Here is a 24,549-nt window from a genome sequence, read left to right as displayed (position 1 = left end):
TCCATGGTTACAGAAGGAGGACCTTGAGTTTTAAACACAAGGTAGTCCTCATTCAGTTGAAGGACCAACTCTCCTCTGTCCACATCAATCACAGCTCTTGCTGTGGCTAGGAAGGGTCTTCCAAGGATGATGGATTTATCCTCTTCCTTCCCAGTGTCTAGGATTATGAAATCAGCAGGGATGTAAAGGTCTTCAACCTTTACTAACATGTCCTCTACTAGTCTATAAGCCTGTTTTCTTGAGTTGTCTGCCATCTCTAGTGAGATTATGGCAGCTTGCACCTCAAAGATTCCCAATTTCTCCATTACAGAGAGGGGCATGAGGTTTATCCCTGACCCAAGGTCACATAGAGCCTTCTCAAAGGTCATGGTGCCTATGGTACAAGGTATTAAGAACTTTCCAGGATCCTATTTCTTCTGAGGCAATCTCAGTTGATCCAGATCACTCAGTTCATTGGTGAGCAAGGGAGGTTCATCTTCCCAAGTCTCATTACCAAATAATTTAGCATTCAGCTTCATGATAGCACCAAGGTACTTGGCAATTTGCTCTTCAGTAACATCTTCATTCTCTTCAGAAGAAGAATACTCATCAGAGCTCATGAATGGCATAAGGAGGTTCAATGGAATCTCTATGGTCTCTAGATGAGCCTCAGATTCCTTTGGTTCCTCAGAGGGAAACTCTTTATTGATCTCTGGACGTCCCAGGAGGTCTTTCTTACTGGGATTCACGTCCTCCTCCTCTTTTGTGGTTTCGGCCATGATGGTCATTTCAATGGCCTTGCACTCTCCTTTTGGATTTTCTTCTGTATTGCTTGGGAGAGTACTAGGAGGAGTTTCAGTGACTCTTTTACTCAGCTGGCCCACTTGTGCTTCCAAATTTCTAATGGAGGACCTTGTTTCATTCATGAAACTTAGAGTGGCCTTAGATAGATCAGAGACTATATTTGTCAAGCTAGATAGATTATGCTCAGAACTCTCTGTCTTTTGCTGAGTGGATGATGGAAAGGGCTTGCTATTGCTAAACCTGTTTCTTCCACCATTATTAAAGCCTTGTTGAGGCTTTTGTTGATCCTTCCATGAGAGATTTGGGTGATTTCTCCATGAGGGATTATAGGTGTTTCCATAGGGTTCACCCATGTAATTCACCTCTACTATTGCAGGGTTCTCAGGATCATAAGCTTCTTCTTCATAAGATGCCTCTTTAGTACTGTTGGATGATTCCTTCAATCCATTCAGACTTTGAGAGATCATATTGACTTGCTGAGTCAATATTTTATTCTGAGCCAATATGGCATTCAGAGTATCAATTTCAAGAACTCCCTTCTTCTGAGGCGTCCCATTACTCACAGGATTCCTCTCAGAAGTGTACATGAACTGGTTATTAGCAACCATGTCAATGAGTTCTTGAGCTTCTGCAGGCGTTTTCTTTAGGTGAATGGATCCACCTGCAGAAGTATCCAATAACATCTTAGCTAATTCAGACAGACTATCATAGAATATATCCAGGATGGTCCATTCTGAAAGCATGTCAGAAGGACACTTTTTGGTCAGTTGCTTATATCTCTCCCAAGCTTCATAGAGGGATTCACCTTCTTTCTGTCTGAAGGTTTGAACATCCACTCTAAGCTTACTAAGCTTTTGAAGAGGAAAGAACTTGGCTAAGAAAGTCGTGACCAGCTTATCCCAAGAGTTCAGGCTATCTTTGGGTTAAGAGTCCAACCACACTCTAGCTCTGTCTCTTACAGCAAACGGGAAAAGCATAAGCCTGTAGACCTCAGGATCAACCCCATTGGTCTTAACAGTATCACAGATCTACAAGAATTCAGTTAAGAACTGAAAAGGATCTTCAGATGGAAGTCCATGAAACTTGCAGTTCTGCTGCATCAGAGAAACTAATTGAGGTTTCAGCTCAAAGTTGTTTGCTTCAATGGCAAGAATTGAGATGCTTCTTCCATGTAAATTAGAATTAGGTGCAATGAAGTCACCAAGCATCCTCCTTTCATTGTTATTATTTTTTGCCATATCTTCTTCTTTTTCAAAAATTTTTGTCAGATTTTCTCCAGAGAGTTGTGCTTTAGCTTCCCTTAGCTTCCTCTTCAGAGTTCTTTTAGATTCAGGATTAGCTTCAACAAGAATGTTCTTATCCTTGTTCCTGCTCATATGAAAAAGAAGAAAACAGAAAATAATAGGGATCCTCTTTGCCACAATAGAGAGGTTCCTTTATGTGAGTAGAAGAAGAAAAGAATGTAATGTAAGGAAGAGAAGAGGAAAAACTCGAACACAAAGAGGGAGATGGTGTTCGAATTTTTTGGTGAAAGAGAAGTGTTAGTAGATGAATAAATAAATAGAAGGAGATGAGAGGTGAGAGAATTTCGAAAATTAATTAAAATAAAAATTAAAGTTTAAAGTTAAATTTCGAAAATTAAAGTTTGAAATTAAATTAAATTAAAATTTAAAACAATTAGTTAATTAAAAGGAATTTTGAAAAAGAGGGGAGGATTTTCGAAAATTAGAGAGGTAAAGTTAGTTAGGTAGTTTTGAAAAAGATATGATTAAAACAAAAAGATATGATTGATTAGAAAAGATTTGAAATTTGTTTTTGAAAAAGATATGATTAAAATTGAAAAAGATATGATTGAAACAAAAAGATAAGATTGATTGAAAAAAATTTGAAAGTCAAATTTTGAAAAGATAGGAAGTTAGAAAAGAAGTTAAAAAAAGATTTTAAATTTGATTTTGAAAAAGATATGATTGAAAATTATTTTGAAAAAGGTTTGAAAAAGAAATTTAAAAAGATTTGATTTTGAAAATTAAAGTTGATTACTTGACTAACAAGAAACAAAAAGATTTGATTTTAAAATTTAAAGATTGAACTTTTCTTATTAGGCAAGTAACAAACTTTACATTTTTTAATCAATCACATTAATTGTTAGTAATATTTTTGAAAATTATGAGATAGAATTAAGAAAAAGATTTTTGAAAAATATTTTTATAATTTTTGAAAATAAGAAAAAATGAAAAAGATTTGATTTTTGAAAAAGATTTTGAAAAAGATAGGATTTTCAAATTGAAAATTTGATTTGACTCATAAGAAACAACTAAATTTTAAAAATTTTTGAAAAAGTCAACTCAAATTTTCAAATTTGATGAGAAGAAAAAGGGAAAGATATATTTTTTATTTTTTGAATTTTTTATGATGAGAGAGAAAAACATAAAATTGACACAATGCATGAAAATTTTGGATCAAAACATGTGATGCATGCAAGAACACTATGAATGTCAAGATGAACACCAAGAACACTTTGAAGATCAAGATGAACATCAAGACTTATTTTTGAAAATTTTTAAGAAAAGAAAAACATGCAAGACACCAAACTTAGAAATTTTCAATAATTAGACACTAACAAATTAAAAATGCATATGAAAAACTAGGAAAGACACAAAATAAGAAAATATGAAGATCAAACAAGAAGACTGGCCAGGAACAACTTGAAGATCATGAAGAACATATGATGAATTTTCGAAAATTCTTGAAAAGAAAAGAAACACATGCAAGACACCAAACTTAAAAATTGACTCTAGACTCAAACAAGAAACACAAAAATATTTTTGATTTTATGGATTTGTAAAATTTTTTTGTATTTTTCGAAAATTATTTGGGAAAAACGAAAAAGAAGAATTTTTTTATTTTTTTCGAAAATAAGAATAATAAAATCAAAAGGTTAAAATTAAAATAAAGTTACCTAATCTGAGCAACAAGATGAACCGTCAGTTGTCCAAACTCGAACAATCCCCGGCAACGGCGCCAAAAACTTGGTGTGCGAAATCGTGATCATTCCATTCCCCGGCAACGGCGCCAAAAACTTGGTGTGCGAAATCGTGATGATTTCATTCCTTGGTAACAGCGCTAATAACTCAATACGCACGTTCATGATCTTATATCTGTTTCACAACTTCGTACAACTAACCAGCAAGTGCACTGTGTCGTCCAAGTAATAAACCTTACGTGAGTAAGGGTCGATCCCACGGAGATTGTCGGCTTGAAGCAAGCTATGGTCACCTTATAAATCTCAGTCAGGCGGATTAAATTGTATTAAGAAATTATAGTGGATGAAAATAAACAAAATATAAAATACGATAGTGGTACTTATGTAATTCATTGGTGAGAATTTCAGATAAGCGTATAGAGATGCTTTCGTTCCTCTGATCTCTGCTTTCTTGCTGTCTTCATCCAATCAATCCTACTCCTTTCCATGGCAAGCTGTATGTTCGGCATCACCGTTGTCAATGGCTACTTCACGTCCTCTCAGTGAAAATGGTCCAAGATGCTCTGTCACGGCACGGTTATTCATCTGTCGGTTCTCGATCATACTGGAATAGGATCCATTGATCCTTTTGCGTCTGTCACTACGCCCAGCACTCGCGAGTTTTAAGCTCGTCACAGCCATCCCTTCCCAGATCTTACTCGGAATACCACAGACAAGGTTTAGACTTTCCGGATCTCAGGAATGGCCATCCATGGGTTCTAACTTATACCACGAAGACACTAATAACTCGGACTCGGTCCCCTATATTAGATATCCAAGAGATACCCATTCAATCTAAGGTAGAACGGAAGTGGTTGTCAGGTACGCGTTCATAAGTTGGGAATGATGATGACTGTCACGATCATCACATCCATCATATTGAAGTGCGAATGAATATCTTAGAAGCGGAATAAGTTGAATTGAATAGAAAAACAGTAGTACTTTGCATTAATCTTTGAGGAACAGCAGAGCTCCACACCTTAATCTATGGTGTGTAGAAACTCTACCGTTGAAAATACATAAGTGATGAAGGTTCAGACATGGCCGAATGGCCAGCCCCCAAACATGATCTAAAGATGAAACTAAAGATGTAAATACAATAGTAAAAAGTCCTATTTATACTAAACTAGTTACTAGGGTTTACAGAAATAAGTAAATGATGTAGAAATCTACTTCTGGGGCCCACTTGGTGTGTGCTTGGACTGAGCATTGAGCTTTACACGTGTAGAGGCTTCTCTTGGAGTTGAACGCCAGTTTGTAGCCTGTTTCTGGCGTTGAACTCCACTTTGCAACCTGTTTCTGGCGTTTGACTCCAGAATGCACCATGGAACTGGCGTTGAACGCCAGTTTACATCGTCAATCCTTATTCAAAGTATGGACTATTATATATTGCTGGAAAGCTCTGGATGTCTACTTTCCAACGCAATTGAGAGTACACCATTTGGAGTTCTGTAGCTCCAGAAAATCCATTCCGAGTGCAGAGAGGTCAGAATCCAACAGCATCAGCAGTCCTTTTTCAGCCTGAATCAGATTTTTGCTCAAGTCCTTCAATATCAGCCAGAAATTATCTGAAATCATAGAAAAACATAAAAACTCATAGTAAAGTCCAGAAATGTGATTTTTAATTAAAAACTAATAAAAATATAATGAAAACTAACTAAATTATACTGAAATCATACTAAAAACAATGCCAAAAAGCGTATAAATTATCCGCTCATCACTTATACGGATCATTAGATTGTGATATCTATATGAAAGTTCCTGAAGGGATTATACTCAGTCAAATTGCAAAGTTCTTTATATGGTTTAAAACAATCTGGATGAATGTGGTATAATCGTCTTACTGAGTGTCTGGCTAAAAACGGATTCAAGAATGATGATATTTGTCCATGTGTTTTCATAAAGAAATTTGCATCTAGATTCATTATAATTGTTGTGTACGTTGATGATTTAAATATCATTGGAACCCCTGAAGATATTCCAATAATTATAAAAGTTCTAAAAGAATAGTTTGAGATAAAAGATCTTTAAAAGACTAAATTTTGTCTCGGCCTACAGATCGAACATACAAAAAAAAAAGATCTTTATTCATCAAACAACATACACAGAAAAGATCTTGAAGAGATTTTATATGGATAAGTCACATCCATTAAGTACCTCAATGATCTCAATGATCGTAAGGTCTTTGGATGTGGAAAAGGATCAATTATGTCCTAAAGAAGAAAATGAAGGTATTCTTGGTCCTGAAATACCATATCTTAGTGCCATTGGAGCACTAATGTATCTTGATAATAATACACGACCTGACATATGATTTGTGGTGAATTTACTAGCGACGTACAGTCTTTCTCCAATCAGAAGATATTAGAATGGAGTCAAACAAATTTTTCGACATCTTATTGGAACATTTCATATGGGTTTATTTTATCCATATGAATCCAAGTCACAACTAGTTGGCTATGTAGATGCAGATGCAGGATTCTTGTCTGATCCATATAAAGGGAGATCTCAAACAGGATATCTATTCACATATGGTGATACAGCTATATCATGGAGGTCCATGAAACAGACGATAGCAGCAACATCCTCTAATCATGCTGAAATACTAGCGATACATGAAGCAAGTCGCGAGTATTTTTGGCTCAAGAGTTTGATCCAATATATTCGGTCATCATGTGGACTGATTGATCATAAAATAGCTCCAACTGTTAAAGATAATACAGCATGCATTGCTCAACTTAAGGGTGGATATATCAAAGGTGATAGAACAAAGCATATTTCTCCCAAATTCTTCTTCACTCATTACCTTCCAAATCAAGGAACAATTGATATCCAACAGATCTGCTCAAGCGATAATCTGGCATATTTATTTACAAAGTCACTTCCAAAATCCTCCTTCGAAAGATTGGTACATCAGATTGGGATGCACCGATTTTGAGATATAAAATAATGTCGGCAAAAGGAGGAGACTATACTCTTTTTTCCTTGGTCAGATTTTTCTCCCTATTGTGTTTTTCTTGACAAGGTTTTTAATGAAGCAGTCTCCATCACAAAAGATATTGTACTCTTTTTCCTTCACTAAAGTTTTTTCCCATTAAATTTTTTTTTAGTAAAATTTTAACGAGGCATAATCCTAAATGGTCATCCAAGGAGGAGTATTGTGATAAGTATGAGATGGATGCCCATTTAACATGGGTGGCTCAACTTTTCCATGGTAAAATGTCATATTACCAAGAGAAATCACATTTAATGAAAGTGAAAAATAAGGACTTTATATATGTATAAATAGAAGTACAATTTGATGCAATTTACATAACAATAACAAAGTACTCTTCTCTTTTTTTATATATTACGATAATATACAAACATTCTTCTCTCTCTTTTATACATTACTACATACATATATATATTATTTCTATTATATTGAGATATTAATTATGGTAAATATTAATACTATATTTATTTATTTATATTTTTTTATTTTTATTTTCTCTTCTTTATTTATTTTACAATAATATTTTTAATGTTGAATTATTGTTGGAGGGTTAATAATAAATTTCCAATACCCAAGACCGCCAAATAAATTTTAATAATTTTTTATCTGTTCATATAGGGTTGAACAACAGTATAAAATATAATAGTAAGCTTAGGAATTAATAATTGAGAGATTAATTTAATGTATTTATTTTAAGAGTTTAATTAAAGAATTTTTATCAGTTAATATTAATAGTCCTATTACATATTTAAGTCTTTTTGATAATAAAATTTAATTAAGGTGATCCAAATTTAATAAAAATCACTTTCATTACACGTAGCAGCGTTTACACACTGCTTCACTAATGCAAATATCTTTGTCGCATTCTTTCTTCTTTTTCATGTTTCTACTTTTTCTTCGCGTGTTTTCTCTCCATCGTGATTCTTTTATTGCTGCTGTTGTTGCTGCATTTTTTCTTTTCCTCTTTTTCTTTCTAATAATTTTATAGCATTAATTTTTTTCTTTTTTTTTTTAAATTTTATTCCTTTTAAGAGAGTGAAACAAGAAGAATTACAAGAAAATAAAATAAGAAGAAGAAGATGAAAAAGAAGAAACATAAGAGAAGGAGTTTTGAATTATGCAAAATTTATTAGAATAAAAATACACCAAAATTTCTTAACAATAATATATAAATTTCTTAGTTTTTATACCAAAATTTTGCTACAAATGCACAAAAAATATAGGTTCATCTCATTCCTAATAATTTTATAGCATTATGTGTATCTTCTTTTTCTTTGTTTAATTTTTTTTTTTTGTTTTTATTTTGGTTAATAAAATAAAACAAAAAGAAATTTGAGAAGGTAAAACAAGAAAGAAAAGATGAATAATAAAAAAAATGATGAAGATGATGAAAAAGAAGAAGTAGAAGCATCAAAAGATGAGGAGGAAGAAGAGAAAGGGTTTTGAATTATGCAGAACTTAACAGAATAAAAATACACTGAAATTTCTTAACAATAACACATAAATTTCTTAGTTTTTACACCGAAATCTTGCTACAAATGCACAAAAATATTTTCTTTAATGCTGTATTTTTTCTTCTTTTTTCTTCCTTTCTTTCTTTCTTTTAGTTGAATGAACGTAGGTTCATCCTCTTCCTAGTAATTTTGCAACATTATGTGTTTTATTTTTGTTTGATTTTTTTTGTTTGTTTTTATTCTTATTAATAGAGTAAAACAAGAAGAAACTTGATAAGATAAAACAAGAAGTAAAAGATGAATAAGAAAAAAAAGATGATGATGATGATGAAAAAGAATAAGAAGAAGCAACACAAGATGAGGAGTGGGAAGAGAAAAAATTTTGAATTGTGTAGAACTTATTAGAATACAAATACACCGAAATTTCTTAACAATAATACAAAAATTTCTTGGTTTTTACACCGAAATTTTGCTACAAAAGTACAAAAATATCTTCTTTAATGTTGCATTTTTTCTTCTTTTTTTTCTTTATTTCTTTCTTTTTTTTTCTGTTATACATATAAAAAGAAGACGATGATGATGATAATAATGATGATGGAGGAGAAGCAGGAGGAGGAGGAAAAGAAAGGAGGAGATAGAAGAAATTCAAATGAGAAAAAGAAAGATGAGAAGGAGATGGAAGTGGTGGTAATGACGACGACGATAATGAAAGAAAAAGATTAGAAAAAAGGAAGAGAAAAAGAAGACGACGATGAAAAAAACACAGAGAATAAAGAGAATGCAATTATATATATTCGCATGTTAAGTAAAAAAATTGTTAAAAGCAGTGGAGCGTGAAAGTGAATTAAGTTATAGCAACTTGGTTGAATTTAGTTGGTTAAATAACTTGAATGTTAAACTTTATTATAATATTAATTAATTTTTAAAAATTATATTTTTATTTTAAATTTTAAATATTAAATCCTAAATTTTTCGAAATTTGAAATTAACAAAATAATTTTATAATAAAAAGTATTAATTAATAATAAAATATTAAAAATTGATTCTTTATAATTATTTTATTTTAATATTATAAGCATCTTACCCTTCTGAATCGAAGAGTTTTCTTCTTCATCCTAATATAGTTCAGTACCTTAAAAGTATTGAATCTCAACCGTCTCCATAAGCATACATAAGCAATTACAATTAGGAAAATGATTCTCTCTAATTTTTTTAACAATTGATAGAATATAGTGTGATCTCTCACCTTTGATTTTATGAGCAGGATCAGAAATAAATAAGAGAGAGAATAATGAATGGTTAAATTGAACACTGAATACCATCCAATTTTTTTCTCACTGAAGAGGATTATACCAACAACGAACAATGATTACATTATCCAATTAATCAAAGTTCTCTTGAAATTTGAAAACATGACAAACTTAGAAGAAAGCTTATAAAATTGACTGTAGCCTCTAATTTGAATCAATAATAGTATGAGGGTGAAGCCGAATTGGAAGTCCATTGACTGGCTCAAGCAAGGAATCATACTTAAACTTCTCATCAGAATTCACCAAATCCCATTTGAACCATTTCACAATGTGATGCATGAACACAAGTATCTCTATCCTTGCAAACTCTAGTCCCAGACACATTCTAGGCCCTCCTCCAAATGGAACATATGAATAGGCTGCAGGACCTTCTCCCTCAAATCTTGATGCATCAAAAGCTTCCGGATTCGGAAAATACGCCGGATCCATGTGTGTCGAGCCAGGGAGCCAGCGCAACTGCCAATAAAAACCATGTACAATTCAAAACTTACATAAAACACTTGTTGAGAGTCTTTAAATAATTTGACAGGTTTGACTAAATTGTCATCTAACGGTTCACATGAAGTTAATTACACCACCTGAGTTTCTATCTTACAACAGAAAAATGAAGGGTTTGGAACATACCTTCCAGCCCTTGGGAATGGTATAGCCAGCATAGTTAAAATCCTTTATTGCTTCTCTGTAAGTACCCGCAACAGGTGGTAACAGCCTCATGACTTCAGATGCAACATTCCAAGAATACTTCATTTTCTGAATATCCTCCCATTGCAACAACTCCCCTGCCTCTTTCTCTCTGCTTATTTCGACTTGTTCTGTCATGATGACAAGACTTTGATATCAGTGTGCTTGGTTAGAATGTAAGAACAAGTTGGAAAATTGAAAACATGTTGAAGGATGTTGTTGCAAACCTTTCAAAACTTGTTCATAAACTTGAGGCATGGCCCCAAGATACTTCATGATAGATGATAAAGCCGACCGAGAAGTGTCGTGGCCAGCGAAAAGAAGCAGTAGCATGTTGTCACTAATCTCCGTTTCAGTCATGAATCTTCCATTGGAATCAGGTGTGACAAGCAAATGCGAAAGAAGGTCTTGTGTAGGTGACACATTCTTTTCTTGCAATTCAAGTTTCTTTTTCAATATCATCATCTTCACTTCTTTGGTTATTTCGTCTGCGGCTTTCATGGATCGACGAAATTTCGTTCCAGGCAGGTTGATTGGGAAGCCAAGCAAGCCTTTCAGGAAGTCATCAAGTTTTGATGAAAATTCTGATGCATGAATTGGATCTTCAATGCTTAGGAACAAGCAACAAGCCAAGGAATATGTGTATAGCTGCACTGTGGAATAGACAATCACCTGCTCTTTTCCTTCAACATTTGAAAATAGTAGAGAGGGTAAAATTATTTAGAAATTGAGAGAAAAAGAAAAAGAAAAAGAAAAGTTGCTACCTTCTGCATAAGAACCTTTTGTGCCTATCTGAGACTGATAGTGCTAAACAAAGGTAAAAAAGCAACCTTATTATGCAGTGGTCAATTCATACTTTCGATTCTTGGCTAAAGTTTTCTTGATCATTGAATTATAAATTTAAGGATAAATTCGGTGAAATTTATCCCAAGTTTAATAAGCAAAATATTGATTAATCTATTGTGTATGAACTAATACAACTGTAAATATTCGGTTGCGGCAAGTGAATTAGTACTTGTTTGAATAAAATGGAAAGGAACTCCTTACTTAGCAAACACAAATACATACATTCCTTACCTTGCCAATGAGTTTTGATATGGTTTTGAGCAATGATATCCATTTTTGGCAAGTAATTTCTGAGCACTTCAGCACTAAGAAAGCTCAATAGCAACCTTCTAGTCATCTTTGCTTCTTCACCAACCTTACTAATAAGAGATGTTCTTAATAGCTTCCTTATGGAGCTTGGCCACCACACTTGCACAATCTTATTCTCATTGCTGAACAGGAACTTGTTCCCAGCCGGGCCGCAGAACACTGCCATAGGATCTCCAAGAAATGAAGTTTTGAACACCCTGCAATCATGTTTCTCCATTCTATCTTTTATGAACCTTACCAGGGTTCCCCCCCGAGCCGCGAGCATGAACTCGAAGGTTTCTCCAACAATAGGCCATCCTAAGTTTCCAGGAGGAAGATTCAGGCTTGGATCCTTTCTCAGTTTCACAAGTTTTGAGATGAAATGAAGACAAAGGACAAAGAGTGCCAAAATTGTTGGCAAGGCTAGAAACTTGGCCACTTCCATTTTAGTAGTAGCTTTATGTTCTAAACTCTATGAATCTTGTTATTTGAGCATCCAAATTCCATAAACAGATGTATGTGTGAATGATCTAACTCATCATGTTATGGTTGAGACTTGAGAGGTTAGTGTCACACTCATAAACTTTTTGACTTCATTTAATATTAATCTTAATTGCAAGTGATGACAACATGAGCGTCATTCCATCCAACTATGGTAGTTTAATATTCTTTTTTTTGGGAATTATACCGGGCATAAACCCACTATGATAGTATAAACAACCTAACTGATAACAATTTAATAACATAGTAAACCACTTTTGGCACGCGAATGTCTCAATCTCCAAAACAATCATTTTTTAAAGGGATCAAATGACATTATAACCCTTTAAACACTACGAAAAGTCAAATCTAATATCATAATGTTATAACAAATTTCAAAAGAAAGCTTCTAATAATGTATTAATCAATGGTGACGGTGAAGCAGAACCGGAAGTCCATCTACAGGTTCAAGCATGGGATCATACTTGAACTTCTCATTAGGATTAACCAAATCCCATTTGAACTGTTTCACAATATGATGCATGAACACAAGTATCTCTAGCCTTGCAAACTCTAGCCCCAAACACATTCTAGGCCCTCCACCAAACGGAACATACGAATACGGCGCAGGGCCTGCCCCTTCAAACCTCGACGCGTCGAAAGCCTCGGGATTCGCGAAGAGCCTGGGATCCACGTGTGAAGAGCAGGTTGTCCAATGCAACTGACAACACAAAAAATACCATTAATACATACTTTAAAATCTTTATAACTAAGTCCATTCATATTAGCGGACATACCTTCCAGCCCTTTCCAATGGTATAGTCAGCATAGCTAAAATCCCTTAAGGCTTCTCTGTAAGCACCGGTGACCGGTGGAGATAGTCTCAAGACTTCAGATGCAACATTCCAAGAATACTTCATTTTCTGAACATCCTCCCATTGCAGGGATTCCCCTTCCCCTTTTGCTCTGCTAATTTCAACTTGTTCTGCAAGTCACAGTTACAACAAACTCCATCATCATTCATTCTGATCCAAACTATCATAGGCAAAAGTATCCGAACCTGGACTTAAGGATTTCATTGCGAACCTGCCAAAACCTTGTTATAAACATGAGGAAGCTGCGCCAGGTACCTCATGAGAGATGACAGAGTGGATCTAGAAGTATCGTGGCCGGCGAAAAGGAGGAGGAGTATGTTATCCATGATCTCGATTTCAGTTAGAAACCTTCCATTGGAGTCAGGTGTTGCAAGCAAATGTGAGAGAATGTCTTGGCTTGGTGACGCTCTTTTCTCTTCCAAATCCACTTTTCTTTGCTTTATGATCTTTTTTATTTCTTCCCTTATTTCGTTGGCAGCTTTCATTGCTTGGTGAAATCTTGTTCCGGGCAAGTTGATGGAGAAGCCAACCAAGCCTTTTAAGAATCGGTGAAATCTCGACGAAAACTTTGAATCGTGGAGAGGATCTTCAATGCTCAGAAACAAGGAACAAGCCAAAGCATAAGTGTATTTCTGGACTGTGGAATGAACAACCACCTGTTCCTTTCCTATTAAAAGGGAATAATAAGTTTTAATTTTACTTTTTAGAGAAATTCTAGGAGGCGAGCACTTTTGTTGAAATCTAACCAGCACTTAACCATAAAAAAAAAAATGATTAATCTTACATTATTAGATAATGTCATTTCACACCATAAAAAATATTGATAATAACTAATTGATGATTAAACATCACAAATTCTACTCGCCTAACACTCCTCTTATTTCTATGTCTTGAGCTCATGACCATGCTAATCATCATACCATGTGTTCATTAAAAATAAATCCTACATTAGATATTCGTATAGAATATATATAAAAATATAAAATATGTTTCGAAAATAAATTAAATAATATATATATTTATATCCAAATATATAATAAACGATTTCATAGTTGATTTTTCAGGTGCTCCTATAACTTTTTGTAGTTTAGTTAGTAGTAACAAAAAATATTACAAGTTTTTAAGTTTTACAATTTAACGTGTATAAATAAAATTAAAATTTATTTCAATCATATACATAAACGTGACCAACAAAGTCCTAATTAAGTATCATTCTCAAGTGAGTGAGTTAATTTCTTACCTTGCCAATGAGTGTTAATGTGGATTTGAGCAATGGTATCCATTTTAGGCACGAAATTTCTGAGAATTTCAGGATTGAGAAAGGTCAAGAGCAACCTTCTAGTCATCTTTGCTTCATCACCGACCTTATTAACCAAAGAAGACCTTAGCAGCTTCTTTATAGAGCTTGGCCACCATACTTGCACATTCTTGTTCTCATTGCTAAACAAGAACTTGTTCCCCGCCGTGCCGCAAAACACTGCCATAGGATCTCCAAGAAACGAAGTCTTGAACACCCTTGAATCATACCTCTCCATTCTCTCTTGTATGAACCTCACCGGGGTTCCCTCACGAGCCGCGCTGATAAACTTGAAGGTTTCTCCAACAATTGGCCATCCTGAGCTTCCTGGAGGAAGATTCTGAATCCCATTCCGAATCTTCCTTCTCATGAAATGAAGATAGAGGAGGAGGAGTGCTAATAGTGCTGGCATGGCTAGAAGCTTGTCCAACTCCATAACCTATAATTGATAGTTCCAAGTTCTAAGAATCAAGAAAAGTTTGGTTCAGGATAGATGAAAGTATGTGGATAGGTGTATATAAAGCGCTTTAATCTTTGATCATGACGTTAATCCTTAATGTAATTATTGATGACAAGATAAGAGATGAATTTGGTATAATAGCTTCACCATTTTTGGCAATGTAAACAACGTTAGAAAGCACTTGGACACGAGGGTTTATATAATATCGGACAAATTTTAAAATTTTATAATATATATATATATAATATTTTTAAATAAATTATAATAAAATTTTAATATTTTATTTTAATTATATAAAATATTTAAAACATTTTTTATTTTAATAAATTATAATATATATTATTTTTAAATTTATTTTAAAAATATATATTAAAAATAAAATTAAATACATTAATTTATAATAATATTTAAATATATTTAAATAAAATTTTTATATATAATAAATACGTGTATTAAATAAGTGTCGATAAATAATACCTAAAAAACTTGAAACACTGCAACTCAAAAAAATCATGACAAATGGGGACAGAAGGCTTTGAAATGGATTACCAAGTGGGAATACGTGCATACATTTACAAAATTGAAGTCAATTATTACGGTATCTCTTGTTTTTGTTTGGTGGGACTTCAGGTTAACATAGCATTTTTGCAGGATGCCATTGGTGCTTTTACTGTGATCATACTCTAAGTAAATTCTCTCAATTTTTTTTAATTATTAAATAAAATATAATTTTTTTATTATTTAATATTTTTTATTTAATAATTAAAAAAATGAAAAAATCTATTCAAGACTATAACAGTCATTATTAATTTATTTTATTTTTAAAATTAAAAATAAAATATAAATCTAAAATTTTTAAATAAATATAAAAAAATTATATCATCTAAATTATAGGTTTGCAACCGCCATTACCAATTTATCATGTAGGAACAAATTAATGATATCAAAAACTCGTTACAGATCATTTGGCTGTTAAATGGCCACGTACCTACCTTAGCTTCATTCTTTTAAGTCTGGTGCTTAATACGCCTTGGGGGGATATTTTGTTTTTCTGGTTTCTTTGATAAGTAATGATAACGGAAAAATTTATGGGACAGTAATTTTATCAAATTCTAGTCAGCATGTAATCATTAAAAAAAAGTAAGTGATTAGATGAAATCTTACATTAATTTTACATCATTAAAAGTTTTATTAATAATTATTTAATGATTATAAATTCCAAAAATTACTGTCCCTAACATTTCTCAACGATAACCGAATTTCTTTTAAGTTTGGTGCTGCATACCCCCGGGGGGATATTTTGTTTTTCTGATTTCTTTGATAAGTAATGATAACGGAATTTAAATCTTACCGATATGTATGGAGTCATTTTAAAATCAACGAGTATATTGCTACTAAATTACCAAAGGACATAAAATATATTAAAATATAAAATATATATTAAAAATAAATTAAATAATATATAGTTATATATAATATATAATAATTTATTATATAATTAATTTTTTATTTTCATAATATTTTTTAAATAAAAAATTAATTATTATGTATTATTAATATAAACGAATTTTGTACAAACAATTAATATATATTGTTTAATTAATAAAAATAATTTTTTTAGACTCACTGTATAAAACATTATTTAAATATATAAATTTAAAAGAGTTATTACACATTCAATTTTTTTTGTAATCAAATCCAATTAAATTGGTCCAAATTCAACAAAAATTAGTTTCATTAGTGGAGCATGAATACACTATCTAACTATGTAAATGTTTTCACATTTCTCTCCTCTCACTACAATATTTTTGGCCTAAAATAACCCTTATTCGAAGCAACATTTAACAAAAGTTACCTTAGATAGACAAAGACAACATTTTTTACGAGTTACCTTTGAATAAGGCAAAGATAACAAAATTTTTAGCCACCCATAAAAAGAGTTGTCTTTGATATCTAAAACAACATTTATAAAATGTTACAAAATAAAAACTTTAAAACAACATTTATAAACAAAAATACAACACTTTATAGGAGTTGTCAAAAAAATTAAACAAATAACATTTATAAAATGTTGCCTAAAATTATTTATGGTTAAAAATTTTAAAAGAAAACTTTTAATCATATTCCTACCCATTATTTTTTCAATAAAAAAAAAAACTTAAACAAAACAAAACTTTGAAAATTGAATGCTTCAGTTCCATTTCCCACACACACAAAGTGAAGCCTTTCTCCCCTGCAACAACACTATTGTACCCTTTCTCCCCTTCCTAACGGTGACATCCGGTCAGCAACGTTCAATCGCCGGTGCACTCCTCCACGTACGGCGACGGTGCGGTGCTATCCTCGACGAACGACGGCGTGCTGTTCTTCAGAAGCCATAACATAGCTACTGCAACAATTCACGGACCGTTTCTCCAGAAGCCCTAACAGCGACAGCGGTGCTCAATCGTGGTGCACTCCTCCACGTACGGCGACGGTGCAATGCTCTCCACGACGGACGCGGTGCTCAATCTCGAGAAACCCTTCTCCTTTCTCTTCTCCTTTTCGTTCTTCCTCTGTTTCTCCATTTTCAGGTATTTGAGAAAACTGATTTTGATGTTCTCTGAATTAATTCATTACAGTTTAGTTAGATTTTAATTTTTAGTTAGTAAATTATTTTGCTATTCTCTGATTTGTTGGTATCTGATTTTGCTGTTCTACAGATTATTATTGTTGTGTATAAAAGTTTGTTATATGTATATAAGAGCAAATAAAAATAATAATATAGAGTGATATCGAGATTATTGAACTCAGAGAATATTTAGGATTAAATTATTGGATCGAGAAGCTGATGAACACATTTGGGGGTTTCGATCTCATTGTTGGTGACAGCCCTTGCAACAACCTTGGTGGGAGCAATAGGGTAAGCAGAGATGGATTAGAGGGTAAAAAATCTTCTCTCTTTTTTTATTACTGCCGTATTCTTGACTTGGTTAAGAATATAATGACCACCAACCAATGAACTATGTCTAAAGAAAAGAAAAAAGAAAAAAAACTGTGTTTAATATTCTTTGTAAAATCCATACCATTTAGATGTTATCTAACTTAAAAATAGTTCCACCCCATTTTTATTGCCAAAGTAAAGGCAGTTTAAATAAGTTTTCATTTTTCACATTTGTGATTTCACTTTTACTACTTTAAGAAAAAATAGTGAAGACTTTTCAACTTTTTTTTTACCTGTTGGATCAATCTTGTTTTTGCCTTATTTCAAACAAACGTTTCTTTTAATGGTGGTCTTGAATCCTGCCATGTTTGGAAGTTTTAATGATATATATGGGAAGACCAAGATCAAATTTCTAATATCATTAGTAACTAGTTCTGTTCTAGGAACATAGTCAATCAAAATAATAAAAAATTAAAGTGAATGATCTATTGTAAAATCTATTCTCTATTATTCTCTATCTTCCTTATGAATTCAGTTAATTTTTGTGAATTATTATTCTCTATTATTCTTTTTCTACTTCTTCACTTCTTCACATTTCTCCTCCCCCTTCTTAGTATTCCTCTTCTTCTTTCTTTTTTGCATTTCTTCTTCTTGGTTTTATTCCTCTCAATAGATTAAATAAAAAATAATTTTGAGAAAATGAAATAAGGAGAAGATAAAGAAAAAAAGATAAAAAAAAAAAAAGAAGACGAAGCGAAAGATGAGGAGAAAAAATTTAAGTGAAACAAAACCAAACGAATCTAAATTAAACTAAGAAATGAACTGAAATTTCTTAAGGAATAAAAAATTTGGTCAATACTTAACAGCAGCATTAAGTGAACCTCAGTTAATTCACAAATGAACCAAAATTAATTCAGATTTAAACAAAAACTAACTGAACAACCACACATGAATAAGTTTATCAAATTCAAGCGAAATGAAATCAAATGAACCTAATTAAACTAAGAAATGAACCAAAAATTTTTAAGAAATAAAAAATTTAGTCAGTACTTAATAACAGCATCAAGTGAACTTCAGTTAATTTACAAATAAATCGAAATTAGTTCAGATTTGAATAAAAACTAACTAAACAACCACACATGAACAAGTTCAGCAAATTCAAGCGAAACGAAACCAAATGAACCTAAATTAAACTAAGAAATGAACCGAGATTTCTTAAGGAATAAAAAATTTGGTCAATACTTAACAGCAGCATCAAATGAACCTTAGTTAATTCACAAATGAACTAAAATTAATTCAAATTTGAATAAAAACTAACTAAACAACCACACATGAACAAGTTCAGCAAATTCAAGCGAAACGAAACCAAATGAACCTAAATTAAACTAAGAAATGAACCGAAATTTCTTAAGAAATAAAAAATTTGATTAATACTTAACAGCAGCATCAAGTAAACCTCAGTTAATTCACAAATGAATCGAAATTAGTTTAGATTTGAACAAATAGTACAAAAACTCAATCATCAACAAAAAAACATCAAATTCATTTCTGGATCCAAATGAATCTCAAATAAACAAAAAAAATGAACTAAAATTATTTAATAATAGCACCAGAAAAAATTAGAACTAATAAAGATGTTAACAAAATATTAGTGTTGTTAGTGATCACGATAACGAAAGAGAAAGATAACAGCAAGATATTTTGTTGGATTTGATTAGGATTATGATTTAGATGTAAAAATTTATTCATAAATTTAATTGGATAATTTTATAAATTTTTTTATATGATTAATATATTAAAATTAAATTTTTATAAAAATAAAAAATTAGATTATTATAAATGAAATTTTAACTATCAACTTTATTCATTTTAATCCAATATTTTGTGGGAAAGGTTATTTATGACAAGGTCAAATCATACATATCCATGAAGATCAAACCATCTTACAAGTTGGGACTAGTCAATTATGCTGAATGCAATCAAGATAAGTGGTGAGTGGTGACTAGAGTTTGATGATCACTATTTCTTATAATTATAGCATATTAAATCCACACACGAGGGTGAAAATTTGTCTAATTTGGAGAATATATATATGTTTAACTTTGATTTAATCACATTTATTTTTTTATGATTATTTACACAATTAATATAAAATATAATTATTTTTATTGATATATTATTATTTAATTTAATATTAAAATTAAATAATATATATATATATATATATATATATATATATATATATATATATATATATATGACAAATTTAAATTAAATAATGAAGTTTGTCTAGCAGTAAATAAGTTATATTTTCAGTTTTATTATGCTTCACTTATAAACTTATGACCCAATATGAAAATTATAAAATCTTTTTAAGATTTTGCAATCCTTTCGTCATTCCACTAGCATCGCAGAACATTTTTGCTAATGACAGAGGTGGCTCTCATAATTCAAAATATCATTTTGTATTGCTCAGTAGTCTTCGTCCGGAAACATTATCATAATCCATAAAAGGAAAAAAAAAAAAGTAATCAATACAAATTATATTGAAATTTTAAAATATACATAATAATATTTCAATAACATTTAGCAACATGCATCATTGCATCCTTATCCTATTTTTTGTTGGGTCAATATGCACCTTAAGTCCTTAGCCAAGCACACTTAAATACTGTTTGTGATAAGTATAAAGGATGTGGATGCTTATTTATTATATAAGCGGTTGATTTTCTCTATGTAGAAATGAAGTTCGTAAGTCAAATTGAAATTAAATAACGTTTGAAATAGTCAATATTTTTTCTCTATAAATAGAGAAGTCTAAAAGAATTGATGTACAATAAGTAAGTAATAATAATTCTCTCTTTTTTACTGAGCAATATCTCTCTCTACTATATATATATATATATTACTTCATATAATATTAAATAAACACATATATGAATCATCTTTATTGAGCTAATTATATTTCTATTTACACTTTCTTATTTTATATTATATCTTTCTTAATTATTTTACAACACGTTATCACGAGACTCTGATCAAATTTTTAGGAAGACTCAGGTAACAAATTTTCATTATGTCGAAGCTCTCTCATCTTGAATTCAATGCTCTTGAGATATCTGGAAACAATTATTTATCATGGATACTAGATGCTGAAATTCATCTTGATTCAATGAATCTTGGAGATACCATTAAGGCTGAAAATAATGCATCCCAGAAGGATAAAGCCAAAACCATGATTTTTCTTCGTCGTCATCTTGACGAAGGATTGAAAAATGAATATCTCACATTAAAAGATCCTACAGATCTTTAGAAAGACCTTGAAGAAAGGTACAATCATAAAAAAAACGGTGATACTTCCTCAAGCCCGATATGAATGGACGCACTTGCGTCTACAGGATTTTAAATCCATAAATGAATATAATTTTGCAATGTTTCGAATCACCTCACGAATGAAATTATGTGGGGAAAAGATAACTGATCATGATATGTTAGAGAAAATTTTCTCAACCTTCCATGCCTCGAATATGCTCCTGCAGCAGCAGTATCGAGAAAAAGGGTTTAAAAAATATTTTGAGTTAATTTCTTGTCTTCTTGTTGCTGAACGCAACAATGAATTGCTCTTGAAAAATCATGAAGCGCGCCCAGCTGGCGCCGCCCCATTTCCTGAAGTAAATGCGGCAAATTACCCCAGAAGAGGTAAATGGCAAGGTTTTAATAACAAGAAAAATTATAGAAGAAAAAAAATTATATTCAAAAGAGAGGATCTCACCAGAAGTGGGATAAAGAAAGAGATATTGGGCAAAATAAATTAACAGAGGATAAGTGTTTCTGTTGTGGTGGAAAGGGTCATTGGTCGCGTACCTGTCGTACCCCAAGGCACCTAGTCGATCTTTATCAAGCATCTTTGAAAAAAGACGACAAAGGAAAGGAGACGAATTTCGTTTCAAATGATGTTGCTGAAAACTCCACCACTCATTATGATGTATCTGATTTCTTTGAGGACCCTGAAGGAAATATTGGTCATTTGATCAATGATGGAATAGTTTAATATGTAGGATTGTTAAGTATCTGTTTCGAGGGTTACCTGAAATTGTAGGTCGATCTCGGACGAGATCTTCTATGCTGGTCGGAGTTGACGTATCTGGCTTGTTGAACTGGCTATGCTGCTGATCTTTTGTCACCGGAGGGTGGTGGTACCTGAAAGGGTCTCCGATGCTTAAGTTAGCAAGCGTATTAAGCAGATTTTTTGTGGAATCAGAGTATGAGTTATACTTGGGTGCTCCAGTGTATTTATAATAGTAGAGGATGACCTTTCTGGGGATAAGATAGTTATCTTATCTTATCTTATCTTCAAGGGAACCGCCCTTATCTCCATAGGCTTGGGCTGCCTTTGGATTTGGGTCGTGTTCCTCTATCTAGGCCCTTTATTGGGCTTTCCTGGCAATTTGGCCGAGCTCTTTGAGAAGAGGTCGGATAGTCTGACCTGAAGAGGTCAGTCGCCTTGTCGCTAAACATCCTGGGTCGGACAGCTCGACCCAGGGTATGAACAATGCCCCTTCTCGAGCTCGGTCTTTCTTTTGAGGTCGAGTCTTAGTTTTAGGACTTCGATCCTTCTCTGGTGAAGCCGAACTCGAGCATTTTGTCGACTTCTTCTTTGTAGAGTTCTCCTTTGAATGCGGAACGTTTTCTTTTGAATTTTTATTCTTTTGAAAACACGCGTCTCCTTGCTTTGGGAATGCGTGAGGGTTTAATAACCTCATTAATTTTTTTAAATGCTCCGTTTCTTCGTTCATTTTGAACTTTTCACAAAAACAGTTTCTCTTCTCTGTTTCTTTGCTGTAACTTCCCCTTTTCTTTCTCACTTTCAGTTTTTGCCTGAGACTTGCATTTTCGCATTTCTTTTCGCGACGTCATCTGGTGATTCTTGGTGTTTTTCTTTGCTCGAAAGGCGATTCCGTCTCTCCGTCTTCAATCTCTTCGAAGTTTTCTCCTTTGTTCAGGTTGGTTCTTGTTCCGCTTCTTTACTTCCTTCGTCGCTTTGCATTCAGTTCTTGGTAAATGTTCATACCCTGGGTCGAGCTATCCGACCCGGGATGATCGGCGACACAGCGACCGACCTCTTCAGGTCAAACTACCCGACCTCTTCTAAAAGAGCTCGGCCAAATCGACAGGAAAGCCCAATAAAGGGCCCAAATAGAGGAACACGACCCAAATCCAAAGGCAATCCCAGCCTATAGAGACAAAGGCGGTTCCCTTGAAGATAAGCTGACTTCGTCCAAAACAGGATAAGATAAGATAAGATAACTAACTTATCTTATCAGAAAGGTCAACCCACACTACTATAAATACATTGGAGTACCCAGGTATAACTCATACTCTGATTCTACATAAAACCTGCTTAATACCCGTGCTAACTTAAGCATCGGAGTCTCTTGCAGGAACCCCCACCCTCCGGTGGCCGAGGATCAGCAGTGCAGCAAGTCCAACAAGTCGGACACAACAGCTCCGGCCGCCACCAGCCAGCCGGACACACCATCTCCGACCAGTACCGAAGATCTCATCCGAGATTGACCTCTAGTTTCAGGTAACCCTCGGAACATTGGCGCCGTTGCCAGGGAACCTTAAAGTCATCCCAAAACCATGGCGGATGGCCATGACAACGACCACGACTCGAATCTGGAGAACAGAACGCCGCACAAGAACGCGGACACTACGCTAAAGGATACTCCGGAATCCAACGGGAACAAAAGCTCATCAAATCTGGGAGCCATGGAAGCACTTCAAGATCGCTTAAAGCAACTTGAGAAAGAAATCCAGCAACAACGAGAGATCGGAAAGGATCTACAAAGAGAGGTACGGCGACGTCGAGAACTAGAAGAAAAACTACAGCAGTTAGAGACCGACCTCAAATCAAAAGCTCCTCGGACCACTCCTGAGGAAAATTCATGCAAAGAACAAGATCCATTCACCAGGAAAATCATGAAGACCAAAATCCCAAAGGATTTCAAGCTCCCGGATATGGTTTTGTATGAGGGCACTACAGATCCCAACCATCATCTCAGCAATTTTAGAAGCAGAATATACCTTACCGACGCCTCAGATGCCGTTCGCTGCAAAGCTTTTCCGACAAGTCTTACGAAAACGGCGATCAGATGGTTCGACAACTTACCTCCGAAGTCCATCTCAAACTTCGACGACCTGGCCAAAAAGTTCCTGGCCAGATTCTCCATCCAGAAAGATAAGGCCAAGCATGCACCCAGCTTGCTAGGGATCAAGCAAGGAGATCGGAAGAGCCTCCGCAACTACATGAAAAGATTCAACAAAACATGCATGGACATACAAAGTTTACCAACAGAGGCTGCCATCATGGGGCTTATTAATGGCTTACGAGAGGGACCTTTCAGCTAATCTATATCAAAAAAGTATCCCACCTCCTTAGACGAAGTACAGGAGCGAGCAGAAAAATACATCAACATGGAAGAGAACGCTCGGCTAGGAGAAACCTCAAAATTCGGAACCTCCTACCGAGACAAAGACAAGGACTCCAAAAGGAAAGAAGATCGACAGGGTGAGAAAATAAAAAAATACCACAACTACACTCCTCTCAAAGCATCCCTGGTCGACGTGTACAAAGAAGTCTGCCATACAGAAAAAATCCCCCCAGCACGACCACTCAAAGGCAAAAGGGGAGGAGGAAATCGAAAGGAATATTGCGAATACCATCGAATTCGAGGACACTCTACCAACGAATGCTTCGACTTGAAAAATATCATAGAAAAATTGGTAAGAGAAGGAAAATTAGATCGATTTCTGGCCACCCGGGATGATGACCAAAGAAAAAGACGAAGAGACGAAGATGATGGACGAGCTGAACGGTCACCTCGGACACCAGAAAGACACGTCCACATGATACACGGCAGATTCGCAGGAGGTGGGATCTCCAAATCGTCCCGAAAAAGATATCTCAAAGAAGTATATCATGTCGAGGGAAATGAGGAAGCACCCGACCTCCCGGCGATAACATTTACTAAAGAGGACGCATCCGGCATCATCTCGGGACATGACGATCCCATGGTCATCACTGTTATACTGGCAAACGCCAATCTACACCGCACACTAGTAGACCAAGGGA

The 24,549-nt window shown here is 33.7% G+C and overlaps 2 protein-coding genes and 1 non-coding gene across 3 annotated transcripts; 1 reads left to right on the top strand and 2 right to left on the bottom strand.

The window, feature by feature from the left end:
* Nucleotides 1-1,520: 1,520 nt before the first annotated feature.
* LOC112739059 (small nucleolar RNA R71) lies at nucleotides 1,521-1,628 on the top strand. Its single transcript, XR_003169999.1, has one exon. It is a non-coding gene; the product is annotated as a small nucleolar RNA R71 (small nucleolar RNA).
* A 7,930-nt stretch (nucleotides 1,629-9,558) lies between these two features.
* On the bottom strand, nucleotides 9,559-11,948 carry LOC112733327 (beta-amyrin 28-monooxygenase). Its single transcript, XM_025782254.3, has 4 exons — nucleotides 11,323-11,948; nucleotides 10,473-10,928; nucleotides 10,189-10,376; nucleotides 9,559-10,020 (listed from the first exon to the last, which is right to left on the bottom strand). The coding sequence occupies exons 1-4, from the start codon at nucleotides 11,822-11,824 to the stop codon at nucleotides 9,709-9,711; spliced, it is 1,458 nt and encodes a 485-aa protein (XP_025638039.1). The 5' UTR covers nucleotides 11,825-11,948; the 3' UTR covers nucleotides 9,559-9,708.
* Nucleotides 11,949-12,105: 157 nt separating this feature from the next.
* LOC112733329 (beta-amyrin 28-monooxygenase) lies at nucleotides 12,106-14,702 on the bottom strand. The gene is made up of 4 exons (XM_025782255.3): nucleotides 13,975-14,702; nucleotides 12,946-13,401; nucleotides 12,657-12,844; nucleotides 12,106-12,580 (listed from the first exon to the last, which is right to left on the bottom strand). Exons 1-4 carry the CDS (start codon nucleotides 14,465-14,467, stop codon nucleotides 12,284-12,286), a joined length of 1,434 nt encoding a protein of 477 aa, XP_025638040.1. The 5' UTR covers nucleotides 14,468-14,702; the 3' UTR covers nucleotides 12,106-12,283.
* Nucleotides 14,703-24,549: the final 9,847 nt, after the last annotated feature.

The sequence above is a fragment of the Arachis hypogaea genome, chromosome 13, assembly GCF_003086295.3.
Source record: "Arachis hypogaea cultivar Tifrunner chromosome 13, arahy.Tifrunner.gnm2.J5K5, whole genome shotgun sequence".
Classification (NCBI taxonomy): Eukaryota; Viridiplantae; Streptophyta; class Magnoliopsida; order Fabales; family Fabaceae; genus Arachis; species Arachis hypogaea.
This window is presented reverse-complemented; position numbering and strand designations above follow the sequence as displayed.

What these genes read in the sequence shown, in the direction of transcription:
- LOC112733327 (XM_025782254.3), bottom strand. Translation starts at nt 11,824, where the DNA reads ATGGAAGTGGCCAAGTTTCTAGCCTTGCCAACAATTTTGGCACTCTTT. An exon ending in TATCAAAACTCATTGGCAAG is followed by an intron (nt 10,929 to 11,322) that starts GTAAGGAATGTA and finishes CAAATGTTGAAG; the next exon opens with GAAAAGAGCAGGTGATTGTC. An exon ending in CCATTCCCAAGGGCTGGAAG is followed by an intron (nt 10,021 to 10,188) that starts GTATGTTCCAAA and finishes TTTTATTGGCAG; the next exon opens with TTGCGCTGGCTCCCTGGCTC.
- LOC112733329 (XM_025782255.3), bottom strand. Translation starts at nt 14,467, where the DNA reads ATGGAGTTGGACAAGCTTCTAGCCATGCCAGCACTATTAGCACTCCTC. An exon ending in CATTAACACTCATTGGCAAG is followed by an intron (nt 13,402 to 13,974) that starts GTAAGAAATTAA and finishes CCCTTTTAATAG; the next exon opens with GAAAGGAACAGGTGGTTGTT. An exon ending in TTATAACAAGGTTTTGGCAG is followed by an intron (nt 12,845 to 12,945) that starts GTTCGCAATGAA and finishes TGTGACTTGCAG; the next exon opens with AACAAGTTGAAATTAGCAGA.